The sequence below is a fragment of the Phaseolus vulgaris genome, chromosome 10 (genome assembly GCF_051622355.1).
Source record: "Phaseolus vulgaris cultivar YP4 chromosome 10, ASM5162235v1, whole genome shotgun sequence".
NCBI classification, from domain to species: domain Eukaryota; kingdom Viridiplantae; phylum Streptophyta; class Magnoliopsida; order Fabales; family Fabaceae; genus Phaseolus; species Phaseolus vulgaris.
The window spans coordinates 35,111,821-35,134,352 of NC_143507.1; the positions used below are offsets into that span (position 1 = coordinate 35,111,821).

General features: G+C 34.1%; 1 protein-coding gene across 1 annotated transcript; it reads left to right on the forward strand.

Moving 5' to 3' along the window:
- Nucleotides 1-3,716: 3,716 nt before the first annotated feature.
- On the forward strand, nucleotides 3,717-9,944 carry AGL6 (AGAMOUS-like 6). Its single transcript, XM_068623489.1, has 8 exons — nucleotides 3,717-4,168; nucleotides 6,885-6,960; nucleotides 7,468-7,529; nucleotides 8,004-8,103; nucleotides 8,772-8,813; nucleotides 8,973-9,014; nucleotides 9,122-9,261; nucleotides 9,689-9,944. Exons 1-8 carry the CDS (start codon nucleotides 3,987-3,989, stop codon nucleotides 9,774-9,776), a joined length of 732 nt encoding a protein of 243 aa, XP_068479590.1. The 5' UTR covers nucleotides 3,717-3,986; the 3' UTR covers nucleotides 9,777-9,944.
- The last annotated feature ends 12,588 nt before the right edge of the window (nucleotides 9,945-22,532 follow it).

Below are 22,532 nucleotides of genomic sequence, written 5' to 3' on the forward strand. Positions count from 1 at the left end.
AAATTTTCAAAGAGAGTGTTCTCGCATAAAGGCAACGATATGCTATATTATTGGTATTGGTATGCCACTCTCACTTAACGATGCATTGTTTTTCTGCATATATATATATGTATACATATATATACTACTTTCCGGTCTTCACATTTGTTGAAACTTTTAACCATTTTATCTATGACCATTTTAAATATAAATACAATAAATATATTTTATGACAGTTAAAATAATTTTTTTTATTTAAATTTTAAATTTATCTATTATCTAAAAGACATAATAAGTATAATATTATTTACCATTACAACAGCGTCTAATTTAGTATAACTGGTGAATTACTGTTATAATAAATTATCATAAAATTATATGTATTTGCACTAATGAAACTTGGTGAAAGAATACACTAAGAAGTAGCACCAATAATAGGAACATGTATGGATAGAAATTTACATTTACCATATTACAGTTTGAGGGGTGTGATAGCTAGCAGTAGTGTGTACCCTATGGATGAATATGAAGGGGTGAGATGTGATCCACGACAAATAAAAGATAGGGTAGCAAAAGGGAAGTGGCCTTAAATGGGATTCATCATTCTTTGCACATGAAATTCATGAGAACTCACACACATTGTTCCAATGTATGGTCCATTTAAAAGTTTTAAAGTATTCTTGACCTTTAAAACATGTGAAATTTTTGTATCTATCATAACAAACCCTTCATTTAAGCTTAAAACAAATAACAAGGTATGAATCTTAGTAAAATAATACTTGGATCTTACAAATACTCACATTTTTAGAATTACTTATATGTTATTGTCTCTTGAGATTTCCTTCTTTCTTCATGATTTTATCTTAGAAATACACTTTAATAGATTAAAGATATATAACAGTTGTGAACAACTGATTTCTACTCTGATGTTAGAATTTTTTTATTTTGAGTGCATAGAATTTATATATATATATATATAATATTATGAATTAATGCAAAGGTGTTGTCAGTTCATGAATATTATAAGGCTATATATGTGTGACTAGTGGTATTGTGTGATTCTTTTCAAGACAATTGAAACTCTTTGAAACTGCTCAGTACCTTTATGAGTTTGGTGGGGTTGAAGTGATTACCTTCCACAATGCCAACCAATTCTCTTGTCTATATATGAAAGAAATTTCATAGCTACTTCAGTAAAACGTTATGTTTAATCTCTTTTCACATTCAGTAGAATTATGAGTTAAATATATTTTTTATTCCAATACTTTAATGTGGAATGTTTCTTTAGATCCTTTGCATATTTATAATAAAGAAATTATTGGAATTAGTATTTTTTACATATAAGAAACAAATTATTTTTAGTGTTGATTGCATTATAATATTATAATATTTATGATAATGATAACTTAATCTAAAATATTTTAACATTATAATGCAAATTGAAAATTAATTTTTCGCGTAAAAAAGTATTAGTAAAAATCTATTTCAATCGTTTCTTATTACAAATACAGTCTAACATTTGAATTATTGAAGAAAATCAAGTTCACTTAAAAATAAAGAGAGAAAAAATATATTTAATCGTAAAGTTATTTACTTGCAAACTTTAACCAAGATCCAAACATTACAAACACATGCTTATCACTAGCCATTAATTAATTCTTATACTGTGCTAGAAACAGTTTCCATCTGTACAAATATCTACGCGTTTTTCTATTTTTGGTATTCAAGTTTAGTCACGTTTCAGCTTCTTTTTTTTACCATTTTGCCTTTTTTTTGCTAATATATACAGTCCAACTTTAAAAGAATTTCGAATTTCATCTAAATGGTATCTTGTTTTATTGTATTGAGAAGTTCTGGCATGTTATTATAGTGTGTATCATGTTCAATTGTAGTTTTTGGTCATAGCCTCTCTATATGTTAAAAGGTAACTAGACTATATATGATAAATTGGAGTATTGTCTTCTTTTTCAAATGTATGTAATCTATGATTCTCTAGTAACCACTATTTTTTGGTCTATGCTAAAGTGGAGAAGACAAACTTTTGGAACATGAAATTTAGGTTCAGTTTTTAGCTTAATTAATTTAGTGTGAGCAAAACGTGCACAAAATTCTTGGCTAATAGAATTTGTGTTCTAGCTAGCTACATACATGGCATCAATCTTTATCATATGGATAAAGTATAAAAGTTTGTCTTCCACAGCCTTTTAAAAAAAGCTTTTAAATATATGCTTTCCAACCAGTTTTTCTCTGATTAGATGCACCAGCAACATCAAACATAAAATCATATGATAGAAAAAAATTCAATTAAGCTCTTTGATTAGAAGACCTCTTTGAATTGAAGAACTTTATGTTAATTAATTGTTTCTTTACATTGGATAAACAACTTAAAAATTAAGCTTGAGTAATAATGATTACATATATTAACACTAATACATCAATTAAGATTTTTTTATCAATAATAAATAAATAAAATAAAATGAGACATTTTAGGAGTGTCTAAAATCTTATACAAAAATTCTTAAACAAAATTACATAATACCCATTCAACTGGAGTTTCAACCGACTCTATCAATTGGCAACCAGAACCTCGTAATCATGACTAGACAGATATAGACATAACCACATCAGAACAAAAATACAAAAGGCCTAATACCTTCCGGCCAAAATATCAAACAAAAAAACTCTCTTTATGATACAAATGTTGTTATGGCACTCAAAGCTTCTTTATAAACGTCTCTGCAAACGGGACAAAGTTTGGTATGATATTTGATTTGGTGTGTAGTAAGACTTCTCTGCTCATTTGTGGTCTAATGTGGGAGAAGCACTCTTAGTGACCCATTTGTTTTTGTAATATTCTGTGATGGAAATGTTTGTTAGCCAAATTTTCGTTCAAGGTGTGTTTTTTTTATATATGGGTTGGAGTATCATATTACTCTCAATCATTAAAATTCTTGTCTAAGAAAAAAAAAATTTAACACCAATACATAACTACCATTTGAATGACAATTGATTTATGCAGTGCACAATCATCCTAAGCAAAATATGACAGTGTATTAAGTGGCTAGGTAATAACCCTTGTGCCTATACTCCTTCATTTTTATTCTTTATAACACAAAACTGTAATTTACTCAATCATGTTGTGAGAGATGGACATGAAATAAATTATTAATGATGATCAGATCAGAACAGAGAACCTCAACATGTTTTTGGAAAATATGTTATTAATATAAAATTGCTACTTATGGTAAGTTAATTAATTTTTAGAAAAGTAGCAGCATAGGAAGATGAGATTTTTACAGTGTAAGTGTGTAGTGATTTTATAAGATGATATTTTTAGAAGTGAATTTGAGAAGAATGTATGATGGTGTAAAAACCATGAGTATGATATCCCAGTGATATTTGTACAAGTTATTGGTCAACCTACTGCAAAAGGTTATGTGATGATATCAGCATGGGAACCAGTTTTGGGGTAAACAGAGTTAGCAGCCAGTGGTTAGTGCATTTCCACAAATACTGGTATCAGTTGTAAAGTGTGAAGAGGGTTCACATGGGAGCGTGGAGGGCACCGGCGCGTGAGAGTGGAAGTTCCCTTTCACTTGCCCTAAACTGCAGCAAAATTAAAAGTATGCAGCAAGAGAGAGCAGGGAGGTATAGAGAAGGGACCATATTTACTAAAATTAAATTGGGAAAAGAGAATGAGATAAAAATAAGAATAACTGGGGTTTCCATTTTTTTGTAAAAGAAGATCAAGTGTGCCCCTTTCTGTGTTCATTGTCTATTTCTATATAGCACACTAACTTCCACTTCTCTGAAACACACACACACCATATTATCTCATCACAGCAACAACAACAACTACTACTACTACTCTTTCTCTCTCCCCTTTTGCACTAAACCCCACTCTCTCTTCTATATCAAGGGTTGATCACACAATTTCTAATAATAATTTATAAAGTTAGAGTTATTGTTTCGAGACACACAGAAAAAGAGAGAGAGAGAGAGAGAGAATGGGAAGAGGGAGGGTTGAGCTGAAGAGGATAGAGAACAAAATCAACCGCCAAGTTACTTTCTCAAAAAGAAGGAATGGTTTGCTCAAGAAAGCCTATGAGCTCTCAGTTCTGTGTGATGCTGAGGTTGCTCTCATCATTTTCTCAAGCCGAGGGAAGCTCTATGAATTTGGAAATGTTGGGTATTATCTCTTTCTCTCTCTCTCTATCATGAACTGCAAAAATCTTAGCTACCCTTGCATTTATTTAATTTGTCCACATATTTTTTATGTCTTCTGATTTATTTTTCGAAAGTTTTGTGTCCATTTTTGTGAGGTGCAAATCCCAATAGGTATATTAAAATTTAGATTTTGGGTTTTCTGAGTGAGTGTGTGTGTGTGTGGTGGGTGGTGCTGAGATGGATACCTTCTTCTCTTCTCTGAGCAAACTCACTTTCTTCTTTGCATCAGCTTCTTTCACCAAAATGGCCACTGGTTTCTGCTTCTGGCTTCCTTTATTTTGCCACGACTGAATTTGATGTTTTTAAGATTTGCCCAACACACCCCTTTCATCACTCACTTTCCACCCATTTTGTTATTTTTTTATTTTTTTTTTCTTTTGTACCTTGTGTTCTAGTTTTTTCTATCAGTCACCGTTCTTGGTTTAACTTGTTTCCCAAACACTTGCACCTGACACTAGACCCCCCTCCCCCCCCTCTCCCTCTCTCCCCCTCTCTCTCATAGCTTCTCCTTTTCTGGATCAGTGGATCTTGTCACTCTCCATGATAAATTAACCCTATTTTCTTTCTTTTTATCACTTCTCTTACCCTGTGGCTGTTAGCAAATTTCATGGCATGGATTGTAGGGGGAAAATATCAGGAGTTTTGCTTCGTTCCAATTACAGATCGACACGTTTTATCGTCCTTCCACCTGATATCTCTCTATTGTGAGATAAAGCTTTCAGCTTTGCACACTGATCTACTGATGGAACAGTACAATCTATTTCCTTCTCTCTCAGAAAAAAAAAAGAAGGAACAAAGCAATCATACGTACCCAGTTTCGTAACATAGTGTAATTAATTAAAAGGACGTAGGTGTTGATAACTCTCTTGTACCATTGTGCAAGATCTAGGGCTTTCACACCATCTCCCTCTTCATCGAAACAATATAATATCATTTTTTTTAGCTTCAAAAGAAAGCCTTAAAGTTCTCAACACTCAAGAATCTGGTTCTTAACCTTTGTCCTTTGATCTTTCGGTTCCATCATTGTCTCTTCTCAGAGAACGCTCTATCTTATGTGTGTCCCAAAAATAATTGCTGTCTTCATTTCTTGAGGGGATCCATCATCATGGGGTGCTGCTGAGTTTGGACTTTGCAGCAATCAAAGAATGGTGCTGCTTCTCTTTGCTGTCTTTTACTCTTAGGTCTTTTACATGATCAATTTATTCTCTCTCTTCTGGGGAATCTCCTTAATTATCCAGCACTGTTTTGTGCATTTTTTTTCATGTTTGTGGAGGAGGAATCATGGCTTATCTATTGGACGATGATAAATTAAAAACGAAAAACGTGGAACAGTTCTTTTTCTTCCTTTTCTGCTAGCCCTAATAGGTATTGTCCGAGTCCAGTCAAGGCATTGAAAATATGAAAAGAGGAAAAAAAAAACACTGTAACCAAGAAAAGAAGAAAATATGCTTCTAGATGATTTAGATTTAAGCCAAAATTGCAATTTCTGAGATATGAACATGAGGACATCTGTCGCAAAATTTCGCATGTGCTGCTGAAATGTTTGAGTTTATGTGGTCATAACGTTAGAGATTGAGAAAGTGAAATTGTCTTTTGTTTTTTTTTTTTACCGTTTTTCGAATTGTGTGTTATCTTCTCACTTGTTTCAGCATTTAGTTTTCTCCGAAAACAATTACTTGGGTGTTCTTCGGAAATGCCCGTCTATGAAAATCCCCAGAAATGATGCTCCAGTTATTTAAATTAATTTCCTACCTTTTTCTTGAGTGGAAAATAGCGTAATGATACTTTTAATTTCATTTTTGTTTGCAAAGAGAAACTCTTTTTGAATCTGGGAGAGTCACTTTCAAATGTTCTAGATCATTTGGTAATGTTAAGCTTTATTTGTCATGGAATAAGTATTGGATTTGAAACACTTACCATAATTTTTTTTTATCAAAAATAATAAATAAATAAAATTAAAGTCCATTTTTTTACAGAACCTATAAACACACTTGCCATAGTTTCTCCATTTGTTTTCACTTCTTCAAAATATAAGAAGTGGGTCATCTTCAGTTGTTGCAATCACAACGTTTTGTGAAAGATGATTTCTGAAAAAGGCAACTTATCTAAATTTGTAAAATATTTGAGAAAAATAATTTATTCATGGTCATTGGTTTTGTAATGAGTTCCGAAAAAACCTAACAAAACGTTTTTCTAACATCAATTCAGCCACAACTTTTTTTGTGTGTCATAATATATTATGCAAAATAATGCATTACTTATATCCGCTGCAAACCCTATATATGGCTTAATTTTTAGAATTTGAACTTTTAATCAAAGTTTATCCTCCTAATTATAACTTCTAATCGTTCCACCTATTGAAATCGTTCAAATTTAAACCTAAACACATAAAAAATTATAAAAAGTTGAAGTCCTTAACTTCGAATATATATTACCAAATTGAGTTCACCAGTTGGAATACATAATCAAAATATTAATTAAAGTTTCAAAGTTTTGTTTACGGATAGATTTCAATGATTCAGAAAACTTTGAAATGCTCATCATCGCCCATATTTTCTTTCTTTTAGAGGATATTATTTAAATTTCCTTAATACAACATCAAGTGTCAACGTTTACAATATTATTACACAAAACAAAAATTGGTGTAAATTGACGAATCAGTTTCCTTTAATTCGCAGCATTACCAAAACTATTGAGCGATACCAACGTTGCTCGTTTACTCCTCAAGATGAACACGTTGAATGTGAAACTCAGGTATGTGTTCATGAACTCTTTCTGCTCCATTTTCCACCTGATAGCACTTTTGTATCTCCTAAAATTTAAAAAAAATAAAAATCTTTGTCTGCTACTTATGCTACTTTCCAAACTTTTACAATTCTTTCATTAGAATTTTGTCAGCCATGAGTCTATGGGTCTTGATTAACTACAGAGATGAAGTTTTTTTTTTTTAAATAAACTTTGTTTGACACTCTAATAATAATACAATCACTTTATAATAAAATAATAATTTATTTAGATCCCAATTACTTACCATTATTCTTTTCATTTCATGAAAGGTCTCTATAGTCCTTTAAAACAAGAGTAATAAGCTTAACAGTGTTTTTTTCTCTTGCATGTTTTTGAAAGTAGCATCCATTAGTAATGAGTTATTTTTGTGTGCAATAATAGTATAGTTCAAAAGTTATTATTTTCTTAATGATATGATGTATATATAATTAGATCGTGTTAATCACTACTTATGAATTTTTGTTTTGGCCACAGAGCTGGTACCAAGAGGTGTCAAAGCTAAAGGCAAAGTACGAGTCTCTTCAAAGGACCCAGAGGTAATGCTCACTATATATACCACTTCTAAAGTATGATGATAAAATATATTTTCGATGTTTATGAAATATTTAAATTTTAGTTTTAATTTCTCTAAACATATTGTCCCTTTTTTAATTTATTTAATTTTAAAATGTATAACTTTTAATCCTTGAAATAGTGTTATTTAAAATATTTTTTTCCTCTATAAAATCCTATCTAATATAATTTTGTGTCTCTTAATAAATTGTTCTCTTAATCATAAAAAAGTGTCATTCAGAATGACTAAAAATGGACAATTTTATATCGAAAGATTAAAATTGAACTTCAAGGGAATAAAAAATCATTTTACTTTTTAATATATATACATAATCATGTTTTCAACAGTAGCATGCAAGTAAATGTTAATCACAAACAAATAGGAGTCAATATGGTAACAGGGTTTAGAAGATAATGACCTTCTGTAAAAATTAACTTACAATGGATTATTATTTTAGGCATTTGCTAGGAGAAGATCTTGGACCATTGAACATAAAGGAGTTGCAGAATCTTGAAAAACAGCTTGAAGGGGCATTAGCACAAGCTAGACAAAGGAAGGTGCCAACATATATAGAATTTTCTCTTTATTGCTCTCTGGATTTCTTGTTGGTACTTTACCTTAATTAGGTTGTAACCATGTGCCTATAACTGACAACAATCTTTGCACTACTTTCCCTAGACTATGCACCATACTCTTTGTCATATATATATGTGTACATATACATATATAATATAAGGTAAGGGAAAGAAAGGAAGTTTAATTTCCAAAAGATTATGTAAAGTTACCAAGTTTTGTTTTCTTGCATGTCAAAGCCCTAATTTGTACTTCTACCATGATTTAATAATTTCAAAACATTCCATGGAAAAAAAAGTTAATTTGTGAAAATAAAACAAACTGTTTATTTTTCTCCTTTCCCCCTCCTTAAGGATTCTTATAGATTAATTGGAAAATAATTTTTCTTACAGAACTAGTTAATGATAGTAATCAGTAAAATATATGCACTGTTTGATTCAGATGTGCCAAAACTGAAAATTGTGAGATTCTCTAGATACATTAGCATTAACTGAAGGGAAGCAATCTTGAGAATGACCAAGTTTCTAAACAAACTTTTTATGTATTTCTTTCATAAAGTGCTGGTTTCAATCTGTTTTACAATCAGTAGGTAATTCGGTAGAAAGAAATACTGATTTTGGATGATATTACGTAAATTTTATTTCAATTGCAGACACAAATCATGATTGAACAAATGGAAGAGCTTCGCAGAAGGGTCAGTGTATAATGTTACACACTTTTGTTGATCTTACAGAATTTCATTTTTGTTATTTATCTTCAAACTAGTTTTCTAACAAGTCCATTGTTATCCGAGTATGAACTTGTAAGACATTTGAAAAGAAATTTTTCTCAAATATTTTCACCCATCTTGCAGGAGCGCCATCTTGGAGATATGAACAAGCAGCTTAGACTGAAGGTTTTTACAATTTGGAACCAAACAATTTCAGTGTGTCTAAGACACATGCACCATTCTAGTATATGTCTTCACATTCTAATTTCTTTGTCAATTGAATCCCTTTTCAGCTTGAATCAGAGGGATTTAATCTTAAAGCTATGGAAAGTTTGTGGAGCTCTACTTCAGCTGCTGGAAATAGTGCCTTTCCCTTTCAGCCTGCTCAAACCAACCCTTTGGATTACCAGACTGAACCCTTCTTGCAAATAGGGTAATGGAATTTTCCTTTCTGCTCATGATAATCTCACCAAAATTTAGTACATAAACATAATTTGGTCTCAAGTTCAATAAATTTCAATAACATATGTTTTTTACATAGGAGTATTAAGGGTACTCAAATCTATCACAAAAGAGTCTTAATACACAGAAAAATAAAGAGGGATTTGATCTCCCAATCCTTCACCAATCTTCTTCCTAAAACAAAACCTTCCTAATTCAACCCACTTTTTGTTATTTGTCTTAACAGCTAACTCACTTCAAACCCTTAAACAAACATTTATAAATCCAAAACTTGATTTGAAATATGAACATGTGTACACAAGTTGATAGTAATACATTAGAACTGATTTTTGTTTTCTGATAACAAGTATATTATGATTGACATTGAATGGTCTAAGTTAGCCTCTTACTTTGAACAGGTACCATCAATATGTTCAAGCTGAGGCATCTAATGTTCCAAAGAGCATGGCTTGTGAGACTAACTTCATGCAGGGATGGATCCTTTGATCAATGTTATTGAATTAAGTATATGATTTACGTTATTGTCTATATGCAAGGATTTATCTTTGTGTTTTGGCTGTTGTTAAATGTTCTTTGTGACCAGCAAAGTTTCAGACTTATTTAGTGCTTTCTGTAATTGGATACAATATGTTAAAGCAATGCTTTTGTTTCTAACTTTGTGCATGTGTATTTCTCCTTTACTCATCAGGAAAAGCTTTTTCTATATATGGGAAGAATGTCAATAAATCAAAGGTGAAAAGGACGAGAGAAAAAAAAAAGAGGCAAAGCAAGAGCATGAGTTATTTGCTAATAAAATTCAATCAATTCTCTCGATGATTGGAATCTTTTAATTATATATATATATATATATATATATATATATATATTTTATTATGTTTGACGAGTAATTCATGAAAATAGTTCACACATTCATTAGATCATTTATAAATACAAATGAGTGATAACGAAGAACATATAATAACAACTTGACAGTTTAAATAGACAGCGTAATAAAATACATAAAGAAATTTAACATAATTTATTTGAACAGTTAATTAACTTTAATCTACATCCATCACTAGAAATTTATTGAAATAAATATCACAACTGAATGTTTCTCAGAACTTTCAACTCTATGGTGATTAGAACAGTTCATACAAGTCCTATTTATACTGCATTAAACGGTCTAGGACCTACAATCAAGATTGTACTGAATTAATACTAAAATATTAGTTAAATTGTTTATAAATTAGTTAGATCAAAATAAATTATTTAATGTTTTATACAAGTTCTTTAAGTAGTTTTTAATTTACAAGAAATTATACTAATTTATAAGTTATTTTAGGTTTTTACCTTTATTTCAACTAGTTTATTTAAAAACTCTTTTTCTTTTCCAATTTAGAAATTAAATAACTATATATATCATTTTATATTATAGTTACTTTATTAGTTAATCTTATCAATTCTACCCAACTTATAACTTCTTAACTTTTCAGTTTCTAATTTGTAACTTATAAACTTCATCAAGAAGCTTGTAAGTTAATTTACACTAAAAAAATATATAAGATATTGCGGATTATAAATGTGGATAAAGGTTTTACTTAAAACCTTTCTTTATTTTCATGTCTATTATCTATATGCAAAATATTTTTTTCGTAGTCGTGTTAAGATTTAGTCATCGAGAGACTATATTTTCATTTAACTCATGCCCCTTTTCTTTTTTTTGGCTGATTTTAATTTTTCATTTCAAATTTAAATTTAATTTAAAAATAATTATGTTATTGATATCTATATCTATCTATATATATATTTTAACTTCCAAAAAAACATATATATATGCGTTCAACCCTTATGGGATGGTTCAACCCTTATACATACCAAAAAAATGAGACAAATTCTCTGGTCTCCCAAACCAACAAATAGAGGGAGACAAACAAGATCTACCACTAAAAAACCCGTAAAGTCTGTACAATTTCAAAAACTAACCCGTACAAAATCAAAACTAACCCGTACAAAATCAAATCTAACCCGTACAGACCCAAACCAACTCAAAACCAAACCCAATACAATCTCTTTGCACCCACAAGGGGCAAAAAGAACAACAGAAATGTATAACAACAAACAACCCAACCGAAGGAGTAACTCTTATAAAAGCTCACTTTATTGAAAACATACAAGCTCTAGGATCAATGCATGCACCACTCAGAGTAAGTAAAACTAGCAGAAACAGTTTTAGAAGTTACCCAAGACCAAGCCTTTAATTGTGCCAAAGTGAACACTTCCGAAGGATCGATCACCCCTCCTTGGAATATATGTTTATTCCTGTGCTTCCATAATTCCCTAACTACAGCAATCCAAACACAATTCCGGACTACATTAACCTGGACAAGAGCATTTAGCAAATTAAAATGCAAGAAGTGAGCTGTTGGGACAACATGGTCAACCGACGCAATCCCTAACCATGTATAGCACTGATTTCAGACTAACCAGGTAATCCTGCAATAAAAAACATGTGTTTTGTCGACTCCACAGCCATCCTGCAAAAACTGTAACATCCCTAACTTTTACTTTTTTAAAAAAATAAAAAAAAATAAAAAATATGCGTACAATATCTAACTAACGTACAATATCTAATTAACGTACAATATCTAATTAACATATAAACGTATATTGTTTTCTCATATTTGTATCTCAAAATATATCCCTCTTCATAAGGATTTAATATATACATCCAAAAAGTTTAAAAACAAAACAAAACAAAACATTCAATTTAAATCTATCTAATCCTTCTGCTGCTCATTGAAGAGTTCTATTACCTGCAATCTCATCTGCTCCCGTGTAAATACACGATCATCACAGTTAGAGAAACAAACACAAACAAATAATCTATATAAAATGTTTTGATATAATTTAAATTTCAAATTAATAAGCATAATTCATCAATTCTCATATGATTTCTCAAACCATCAAGTGTCTATTACATTCATAAAATTCATTTTTCATATGTCAGACTTTTACTGATTCACAACACATAGACACTTGACTCTACTTCCGGAAGACTCGTGTATTGAAATTAGCATCCAGAGACCTGCACCTATCATACTACTGCTGTGAAACCCACACAGTCATGCACATAATTATCTCAATATCTCATCATCTTCATATGACAGGGTAAATCCATTTGATATGCTCTGATCAGTTCTTTCAAACCTCAGAATCAGCCAAATGGACCTCCTTCGACTCTCACCAACTGAATAACTTCATCTATTTGATTCCATTATATCAGTAGAGTCAGGATCGTCTCATTCACAGGACACTCACAAATCAATACACCCTAATAACAATCTCAACATGGTATTTCCTTTCCTGAAAATACTACGTCTTGATCACACTTTAACCTCATTACATACATCATGCACCACTCAATCACTTCATATATATATACTTTCTAAACAATCCAAATATATCTCAAACTTTACTTAAAACACATAATTAATTCCAAATGTATGCTCTTTAAATCAATCATCATCTGAAATCACACAACCACTTCTCATTCAAACATCTCACTTAAGTAATTCAACCAAAATATTCAAAAGAAATAGTTCAACTCATTTATATTATCATTCAAACACTTTCAATTCTCAATCACAAACAGTTTCAACAAATTATTCTCATAACAGATTCAAAATCAACCATTCCAGTCAATATATTATTTTACTCTTTAAGAGAGACAATCCTGCAAGCAAAAATAATTGGAATTGGTGACCACGTCACCTCCACATCCAGAATCTTCTAACCTAGAGTTTTATTGAAAATAATAAGACTAGCTTCCCTTACCTGAACTTTAGCTTATGCTCACTAAGAGCTCCAAATCTACCCAAAAGCTAAAGGTAATTAACCTGCACCACACAGTCCTAATCAAAATCTAACTATATAACTAGGACCTTGAGTTAACAGAGATTAACCCGTACAAAATCTAATATTAACCCGTACAAAATCTAATATTTTCAAAATTAACTCAAAAGAAAAAGGAGCCAAGAAGGAACTTACTCTATCTGATATTTTGATCCGGCAAACTTATAGGGTTCATTACCAAGAGTCTAACGGCAGACTTCGATCGCCAAACTGATAAGCGAGGTAGTCAGAATCTTAAAGAAAAGGAGAGGAAAGGAAAAAGAGGAACAAAACTGAACTTACTCTATAAGAGATTCTGATCGGGTAGACTTGTAGTCTTTGCTGCCAGGAGTCTAATGGCGTACTCTGATCGTCAAACAGATGAACGAGGAGGTCAGAATCTTAAAGAGAAGGGAGAGAAAGGAAAAGAGAAACTTTTAGAGAGATGGTGGTTATTTTAAAATGAAACCTGAATAACTGAATTTTCTATTTATATGTCGTTTTCATTTTAATAATAAAATATTCAGGTATCATTTAAAATATACCACTTCTACTCTAAGGTTATTTTCTAGATCCTTACATTCTCCCTAACAAGAAAAATTTTCGTCCCCGAAAATTGACTTACCAGAAAAGAGATATGGATAGGTTTCTCTAATGGTTTCTTCTAATTCCCAAGTTGAATCACCAGATTTATCATCCCACACCACCTTCACCATACTGATGGTCTTGCTTCTGAGCTGTTTACTCTGATGGTCTTCAATCCTGACTGGTTTTGCTTCAAAAGACAAGTTATCCTTGATTTGCACATTATCCACTTCCAACACATGACTAGGGTCTGGGATGTACTTCCTTAGCTGTGATACGTGAAAGACATTATGCAGGTTTGCTAATTGAGGAGGTAGAGCAATCTCATAAGCCACTGGACCTATCTTCTATAGGATCTGATATGGTCCAACAAACTTAGGAGATAACTTCCTTGATTTGATAGCTCGTCCTACACCTTTGGTTGGTGTCACTCTCATGAACACATGATCTCCAACTGCAAACTCCAAAGGCTTTCTCCTCTGATCTGCATATGATTTCTGCCTACTTTGAGAAGCTTTCATTTTGTCTTGTATCTGCTTCACCTTCTCAGTGATCTGTTGAATTAACTCTGGCCCAACCAAAACTGTTTCACCGTCCTTATACCAACATAAAGGAGTTCTGCATTTCCTCCCATACAAAGCTGCATATGGTGCCATCCCAATACTGGCATGATAACTATTATTATAAGTAAACTCCACCAGAGGCAACATCTCATCCCAACTTCCCAGATGATCCAAGATACATGTCCTCAACAGATCTTCTATGGATTGGATCGTCCTCTCAGACTTCCCATCTGTTTGAGGATGATATGCAGAGCTCATTCTCAATCTAGTTCCCAAAGAATCTTGTAAACTCTGCCAAAACCGTGAAGTAAACCTAGGATCTCTATCTGAAACAATACTAGAAGGCACCCCATGCAATCTTACAATCTCTTTGATGTACAATTGTGCCAACTTAGTCATAGATATTCTCAAATTAACTGGAAGAAAATGAGCGCTCTTCGTCAGTCGATCAACTATTACCCAGACTGCATCATGACCCCTTACTGATCTTGGTAAATGAGTAACGAAATCCATAGCAATGCTATCCCATTTCCACTCAGGAACATCTAACTGTTGTAACAAACCACCAGGTCTCTGATGTTCTACCTTTGCCTTCTGACATGTTAAACATGTAGCAACATATAGAGCTATTTCTTTCTTCATGCCTGACCACCAAAATGACTCCTTCAAATCTTGGTACATCTTATTCATACCGGGATGTAGACTAAGATAACTCTTGTGACCCTCTTCTAGGATCATTCTCTTCAGTTCTTCATTTGCAGGTATGCAAATTCTGCCATTAAATCTTAAGATCTCATCTTCTCCCATCACAAAGTCTTTAGCCTGATCTGTACCTAGTAAATCCATAGTACGCTTCAGAGTAGGATCCTCTAACTGCTTTTCCTTTATCATTCCAAGAAAATCATTAGTTATAGTTAACTTACTACAACTAATATGATCAACATGAAATTTCACTCCTAAATTTAGATCTCTGAATTGCTCAATCAACTTTTGTTCTTCAATCATCATGGTTGACACCTGTACTGACTTTCTACTCAAAGCATCTGCAACTACATTAGCCTTCCCTGGATGATACATCAGTTGGAAATCATAATCCTTCAAAAACTCCATCCATCTTCTTTGTCTCATATTCAACTCTTTTTGATCAAACAAGTATTTCAAACTTTTATGGTCACTGAACACCTGAAATTGAGCTCCATATAAATAATGCCTCCAAATCTTCAAAGCAAACACCACAGCTGCCAATTCTAAGTCATGAGTTGGATAGTTTCTCTCATGAACTTTGAGTTGCCTTGAAGCATATGCAACTGGTCTTTTCTCTTGCATCAAGACACAACCCAAACCCTGATGTGAAGCATCACAGTAAACTTCAAAAGGTTTTCCTGTATCAGGAATCACTAACACCGGAGCACTAGTTAACCTTTTCCTCAGCTCTATGAAACTCTGCTCACATCTGTCAGTCCAAGCAAAAGGTTGATCTTTGCGGGTTAACTGAGTCAAAGGAGCTACTACCCTGGAAAAATCTTCAATGAACCTCCGATAGTAGCCAGCTAGACCCACAAAACTCCTTATCTCAGTCACTGTCTTTGGACGTTCCCATTGAAGCACTGCCTCCACTTTGGCTGGATCCACTGAGATCCCCTGAATTGATATTACATGCCCTAAGAAGTTGACTTCCTTCAGCCAAAACTCACACTTAGAGAATTTAGCATATAATTGCTTCTCCCTCAAAATCTCCAACACTGTCTTCAGATGCTCTTCATGTTCTCCCTTAGTCCTTGAATAAATAAGTATGTCGTCTATAAAGACTATAACAAACTTATCCAAAAAAGGACGAAAAATTCTATTCATGTAATCCATGAACAAAGCTGGAGCATTTGTTACTCAAAACGGCATCACCACATACTCATAGTGTCCATAACGAGACCTAAAGGCTGTCTTCTGAACATCTTCAGCCTTTACCAAAATCTGGTGGTATCCAGATCTCAGATCAATCTTTGAGAATACTGAGGCTCCATGTAACTGATCCATCAAATCATCAATTATGGGCAGAGGATATTTGTTCTTGATGGTCAACTTATTCAACTGTCTGTAATCTACACACAACCGAGACCCTCCATCTTTCTTCTTAACTAGAAGCACCGGAGCTCCCCATGGAGATACACTTGGTCTGATGAATTGTTTCTCCAACAAATCTTCAACTTGCTTCTTTAGTTCAATTAACTCTGCTGGAGCCATTCTGTAAGGTGCCATTGACACTGGCCCAGCTTCAGGTACCAAATCAATAGAGAATTCTACTTCTCTCTTAGGAGGTAATCCAGGTATTTCTTCTGGAAATACATCCATGAAATCCTTCACCACATGTATACTACTCATTTCTTCTTCATTCTTAACTTCCATCTGAGTTAAGATTACAAAACACTTTGATCCTTCTTTCAATTCTGACCACACTTGCTGAGCAGACATCCCATATGACTTCTTGGAATCTGAAAACACTATTTTCTGTTGACCACAATCTATGAGAATGTGATTGGCAGATAGCCAATTCATCCCTAAGATAACATCTAAGTCCTGAAGAGGTAGACAGATCAAATTTATTTTGAACCTGCGTCCCTCTACTATTACTGGACATTCAGAGCAAACTGTAGAGGTTAAAACTTTTCCTGATGTTGGTGTAGAGACCAACAATTCAAACGACAACTCCTTTACTAGAAGACCCAACTCCGCTACACATAAACTCGACACAAAAGAGTGTGTCGCTCCAGAATCAAATAAAACTTTCACATATCTACCAGCTATATAACATACACCTTGTACCAAGTTACCTGACTGAGATGCTTCAGCTCCTGACATAGCAAACACCCTTCCAGTTGCTTGGGGTCTACCACCTCCTCCTCTTCCTGACTGCAAGTTACCTTCAGGAATTATCCTCCTCCTATTAGGGCAATCTTTTGATAGATGTCCTTCTTTCTGACAAGTATAACACTTTCTCTCCGATGAAAGTTGAGGACAATCTTTCTTCAAATGGGGTCCAGCACAGTGATAACATGTGGGTCTCCATGGTTGTTGTTGCTGAAACTGTGGTAGAGATGTTCCTGTCCTATGTTGTGGAGGTCTAGCATAAGGTTTATGTTGTTGATGCTGCACCTTGGCCTTCCCACTGGAAGACCCTCCTTGGTGTGATCTGATCACCCTGGAATCACCATTTTCCAGGGTCTCCACCATCTTTGCCTTCTCCACCAAGGCAGGAAACTCTCTAATGCACATAGGAGCTATAGTCTACTTCAGCTCATGTTTTAGACCTTCTTCAAACTTCCTACACCTCCAAGCCTCAGAGGTAGCTTGGGTGTAGAATCTGGCTAGGTACTCAAACCTAGTAGCATATGCATTCACTGACATCTCTCCCTGTTCCAACCTGAGGAATTCAGCTTCCTTTGCAAACCTTGCACTATCTGGAAAATATTTCTCTAAAAACTTCACTCTGAAACTCTCCCAGTCTAATACTTCATCTCTAGCTTCCATCATCTGTTGAGCTCCCATCCACCAGAACTCTGCTTCTCCAGACAATAAATATGTAGCAAATACCAATTTCTTATCCTCAGGGCAGGAGGTTACCCTAAAGATCTTCTCTAAATCTCTTATCCATTGGTCTGCTTGGTCAGGAGTGGCATTCCCAGTGAACTTAGGTGAGTTGTGTCTCATGAACTCTGTCAGTCCCATCTGCTCCTAAGACTGACTGACATGGGAAGCTGTTGCACCAGATCTAGCAGTCTCCCAATGATTCATTGCTGCCTGGTGATTCTGAGCCATTGCCATATTCTGTTGTTGAATAGCATTTGCCATCATCTCAATAGCCCTGGCAATCTGGTTCATCTCAGAAGAAGGTTGGGGAGGGGTAGGAGGTCTAGGAGACATGCTATACAACAGAAAAGAAAGATTTAGGATGAATCTAAAAATTCATAACTATGTAGTTTTACTAACAACCTAACTAAAGCACACATAAACAATCCCATAACCCTTAGGTCTCCTAAGGTTCGAACAGCTCTGATACCATAATGTAACATCCCTAACTTTTACTTTTAAAAAAAAAATAAATAAATAAAAATATGCGTACAATATCTAACTAACGTATAATATCTAATTAACGTACAATATCTAATTAACATATAAACATATATTGTTTTCTCATATTTGTATCTCAAAATATATCCCTCTTCATAAGGATTTAATATATACATCCAAAAAGTTTAAAAACAAAACAAAACAAAGCATTCAATTTAAATCTATCTAATCCTTTTGCTGCTCATTGAGGAGCTCTATTACTTGCAATCTCATCTGCTCCCGTGTAAATACACGATCATATCACAGTTAGAGAAACAAACACAAACAAATAATCTATATAAAATGTTTTGATATAATTTAAATTTCAAATTAATAAGCATAATTCATCAATTCTCATATGATTTCTCAAACCATCAAGTGTCTATTACATTCATAAAATTTATTTTTCATATGTCAGACTTTTACTGACTCACAACACATAGACACTTGACTCTACTTCCGGAAGACTCGTGTATTGAAATTAGCATCCAGAGACCTGCACCTATCATACTACTGCTGTGAAACCCACACAGTCATGCACATAATTATCTCAATATCTCATCATCTTCATATGACAGGGTAAATCCATTTGATATGCTCTGATCAGTTCTTTCAAACCTCAGAATCAGCCAAATGGACCTCCTTCGACTCTCACCAACTGAATAACTTCATCTATTTGATTCCATTATATCAGTAGAGTCAGGATCGTCTCATTCACAGGACACTCACAAATCAATACACCCTAATAACAATCTCAACATGGTATTTCCTTTCCTGAAAATACTACGTCTTGATCACACTTTAACCTCATTACATACATCATGCACCACTCAATCACTTCATATATATATATATATATATATATATATATATATATACTTTCTAAATAATCCAAATATATCTCAAACTTTACTTAAAACACATAATTAATTCCAAATGTATGCTCTTTAAATCAATCATCATCTGAAATCACACAACCACTTCTCATTCAAACATCTCACTTAAGTAATTCAACCAAAATATTCAAAAGGAATAGTTCAACTCATTTATATTATCATTCAAACACTTTCAATTCTCAATCACAAACAGTTTCAACAAATTATTCTCATAACAGATTCAAAATCAACCATTCCAGTCAATATATTACTTTACTCTTTAAGAGAGACAATCCTGCAAGCAAAAATAATTGGAATTGGTGACCACGTCACCTCCACATCCAGAATCTTCTAACCTAGGGTTTTATTGAAAATAATAAGACTAACTTCCCTTACCTGAACTTTAGCTTATGCTCACTAAGAGCTCCAAATCTACCCAAAAGCTAAAGGTAATTAACCTGCACCACACAGTCCTAATCAAAATCTAACTATATAACTAGGACCTTGAGTTAACAGAGATTAACCCGTACAAAATCTAATATTAACCCGTACAAAATCTAATATTAACCCGTACAAAATCTAATAAGATCAAAATTAACTCAAAAGAAAAAGGAGCCAAGAAGGAACTTACTCTATCTGATATTTTGATCCGGCAAACTTATAGGGTTCATTACCAAGAGTCTAACGGCAGACTTCGATCGCCAAACTGATAAGCGAGGTAGTCAGAATCTTAAAGAAAAGGAGAGGAAAGGAAAAAGAGGAACAAAACTGAACTTATTCTATAAGAGATTCTGATCGGGTAGACTTGTAGTCTTTGCTGCCAGGAGTCTAATGGCGTACTCTGATCGTCAAACAGATGAACGAGGAGGTTAGAATCTTAGAGAGATGGTGGTTATTTTAAAATGAAATCTGAATAACTGAATTTTTTATTTATATGTCATTTTCATTTTAATAATAAAATATTCAGGTATCATTTAAAATATACCACTCCTACTCTAAGGTTATTTTCTAGATCCTTACAAAAACTACATAAATTGGTATCCACCAAAACCCCACGCCTCTCCAAGTTAGCTTTTGTGGCAATCGAATTAATCAACACCCTCCAATCGATAATCTGTGCTAAGGGCAAAGCAGTAGTCTTCCAGAGGAAGACAAACACACTTTTTCCCTCTACAGGGCCTCTTAAAAGAGCATAGGCAAATTTTACCGAGAAACCACTATCCTTACCAGCCTTCCAAACTCGACTATCTACATAATTCATGATAGGGGTCTTTCCATGCACTTCTTGTAACAGCTGGACTTCCTGGTATATTTCCCGATCAAACAAACCTCTCCTCCAAATTAACTTCCACTCCTATCTATCATTAACTCACTCCCCACAAGACTGTAAACTACCTTCTTTATTACCACACAAAGAGAACAATCTTGGGAATTTACTTTTCAGATCTTCATTGCCCACCCAAACATCTTTCCAAAACAAAATATCCTTCCCGTCTCCCACTCTCCACTCGCAACAATTCTCAAAGGATTTACCCCAATCCTCCATCCCCCAAACCCCTTTCAAGTCTCTCCACCAACTAGAATCCTTAGCATTACTCCTTTGTTCTTGCACATTTCTCCGGCCTCCGTATTTAGATTCAAGAATTTCTTTCCACAGACCATCCTTCTCAGTCTCCAGACGCCAAATCCACTTTCCCAACAGTGCCGCATTGAAAAGCCTTAAATTCAAAATTCCAAGACCACTAGCTTCTCTAGGCTTGCACACCTTTCTCCATGAGACCCACGCTACTTTCCTTCCTTCATCTCCCCATCCCCACAAGAACCTTCTCTGTACCTTTTCAAACTCCTTTAACACAGCAACAGGCAGTTTGTACATGGATAAATAAAACAACGGAATGGCAGAAAGCACCGACTTAATAAGACACACTCTTCCTGTCTGCCTTTCCATCTACCGAACCTGCTCTTAACTCTTTCTAATACACCATCCCAAAACGAGACTCGCTTGTGACTCCCCCACGAGCAACCCCAGATATTTGAAGGGAGTTTTCATCACTTCACAATTAAGGATTGCAGCATACTGCTGAATCACAGTATGATCAACCCCCACCCCTCCAATTCTACTTTTTGAGAAATTAACCTTCAAACCAGAGGCTAATTCAAAATAGTGCAAAATAGCCTTCAAATTGCAGACCGATTTAAAATTCGCTTCACATAAAAACAGAGTATCATCCGCATACTGAAGCATGTTTACCTTTACCTTTTTAACCCCAACCTCCAGACTTTCCACTAAATTCTTCTCTACAGCTTTCCTTACAACACCTACCAACCCTTCCCCCACAATAAGAAACAGGAAAGGCGCAAGAGGGTCGCCTTGACGTAAACCCCTCATCGGGCAGAATTCTGAGGTAGGACTCTCATTTACAAGCACTGACACAGAGGAAGATTCGAAGCAGGATTTAATCCATCTTATCCATCTTTCGCAGAAGCCTAACCTTCCAAGCATGTAATAAAGAAACTCCCAGCTTACAGAATCATAGGCCTTTTCGTAATCGACTTTAAAGTAAACACACCTCTGTTTCCTTCGCTTCACCTCCTCTAAAACCTCATTTGCCACAAGGGCACTATCCAATAAACCCCTTCCTTCCAGGAAAGCAGATTGCCTGGGATCAATTAGCTTACTCATCACCTTCTTCAACCGAAGAGACAACACCTTTGAAACAATTTTGTATAGACAACCTACCAAAGAAATAGGTCTGAAATCACTTAGCTGTTGCGGATTATCTATCTTGGGAACCAAACAAATGAAAGATGCATTTGACCCCCTAGGCCAACTTCCTCTATCTGCAAACTCATTCACTGCCTTCATAACATCCTCTTTTAAAATCTCCCAACAGAACTTTAAAAAGCCAAAGTTAAAGCCATCAGGACCGGGGCTTTTCGAGCTTTCACAGCTCCAAACTGCAAACTTAACTTCTTCTTCAGAAAAGGCTTCGACCAACATTCTATTTTCCTCCCCAGAAACTGAACTGAAAGCAGCATTATCCAATCTGACAGAAACCCCTTCAACTCTATCAAACCGTGATTTGAAAAAATTCCTAACCTTATCCTTCACAACCTCTTTATTGTCACACCAAAGACCGTCCACGAACACTCCATTTAAGCCATTTCTCGCCCTCCTCCACTAAATAACTGAATGAAAAAGGCCTGTATTAAGATCCCCATGTTGCAACCACTGATGTCGAGCT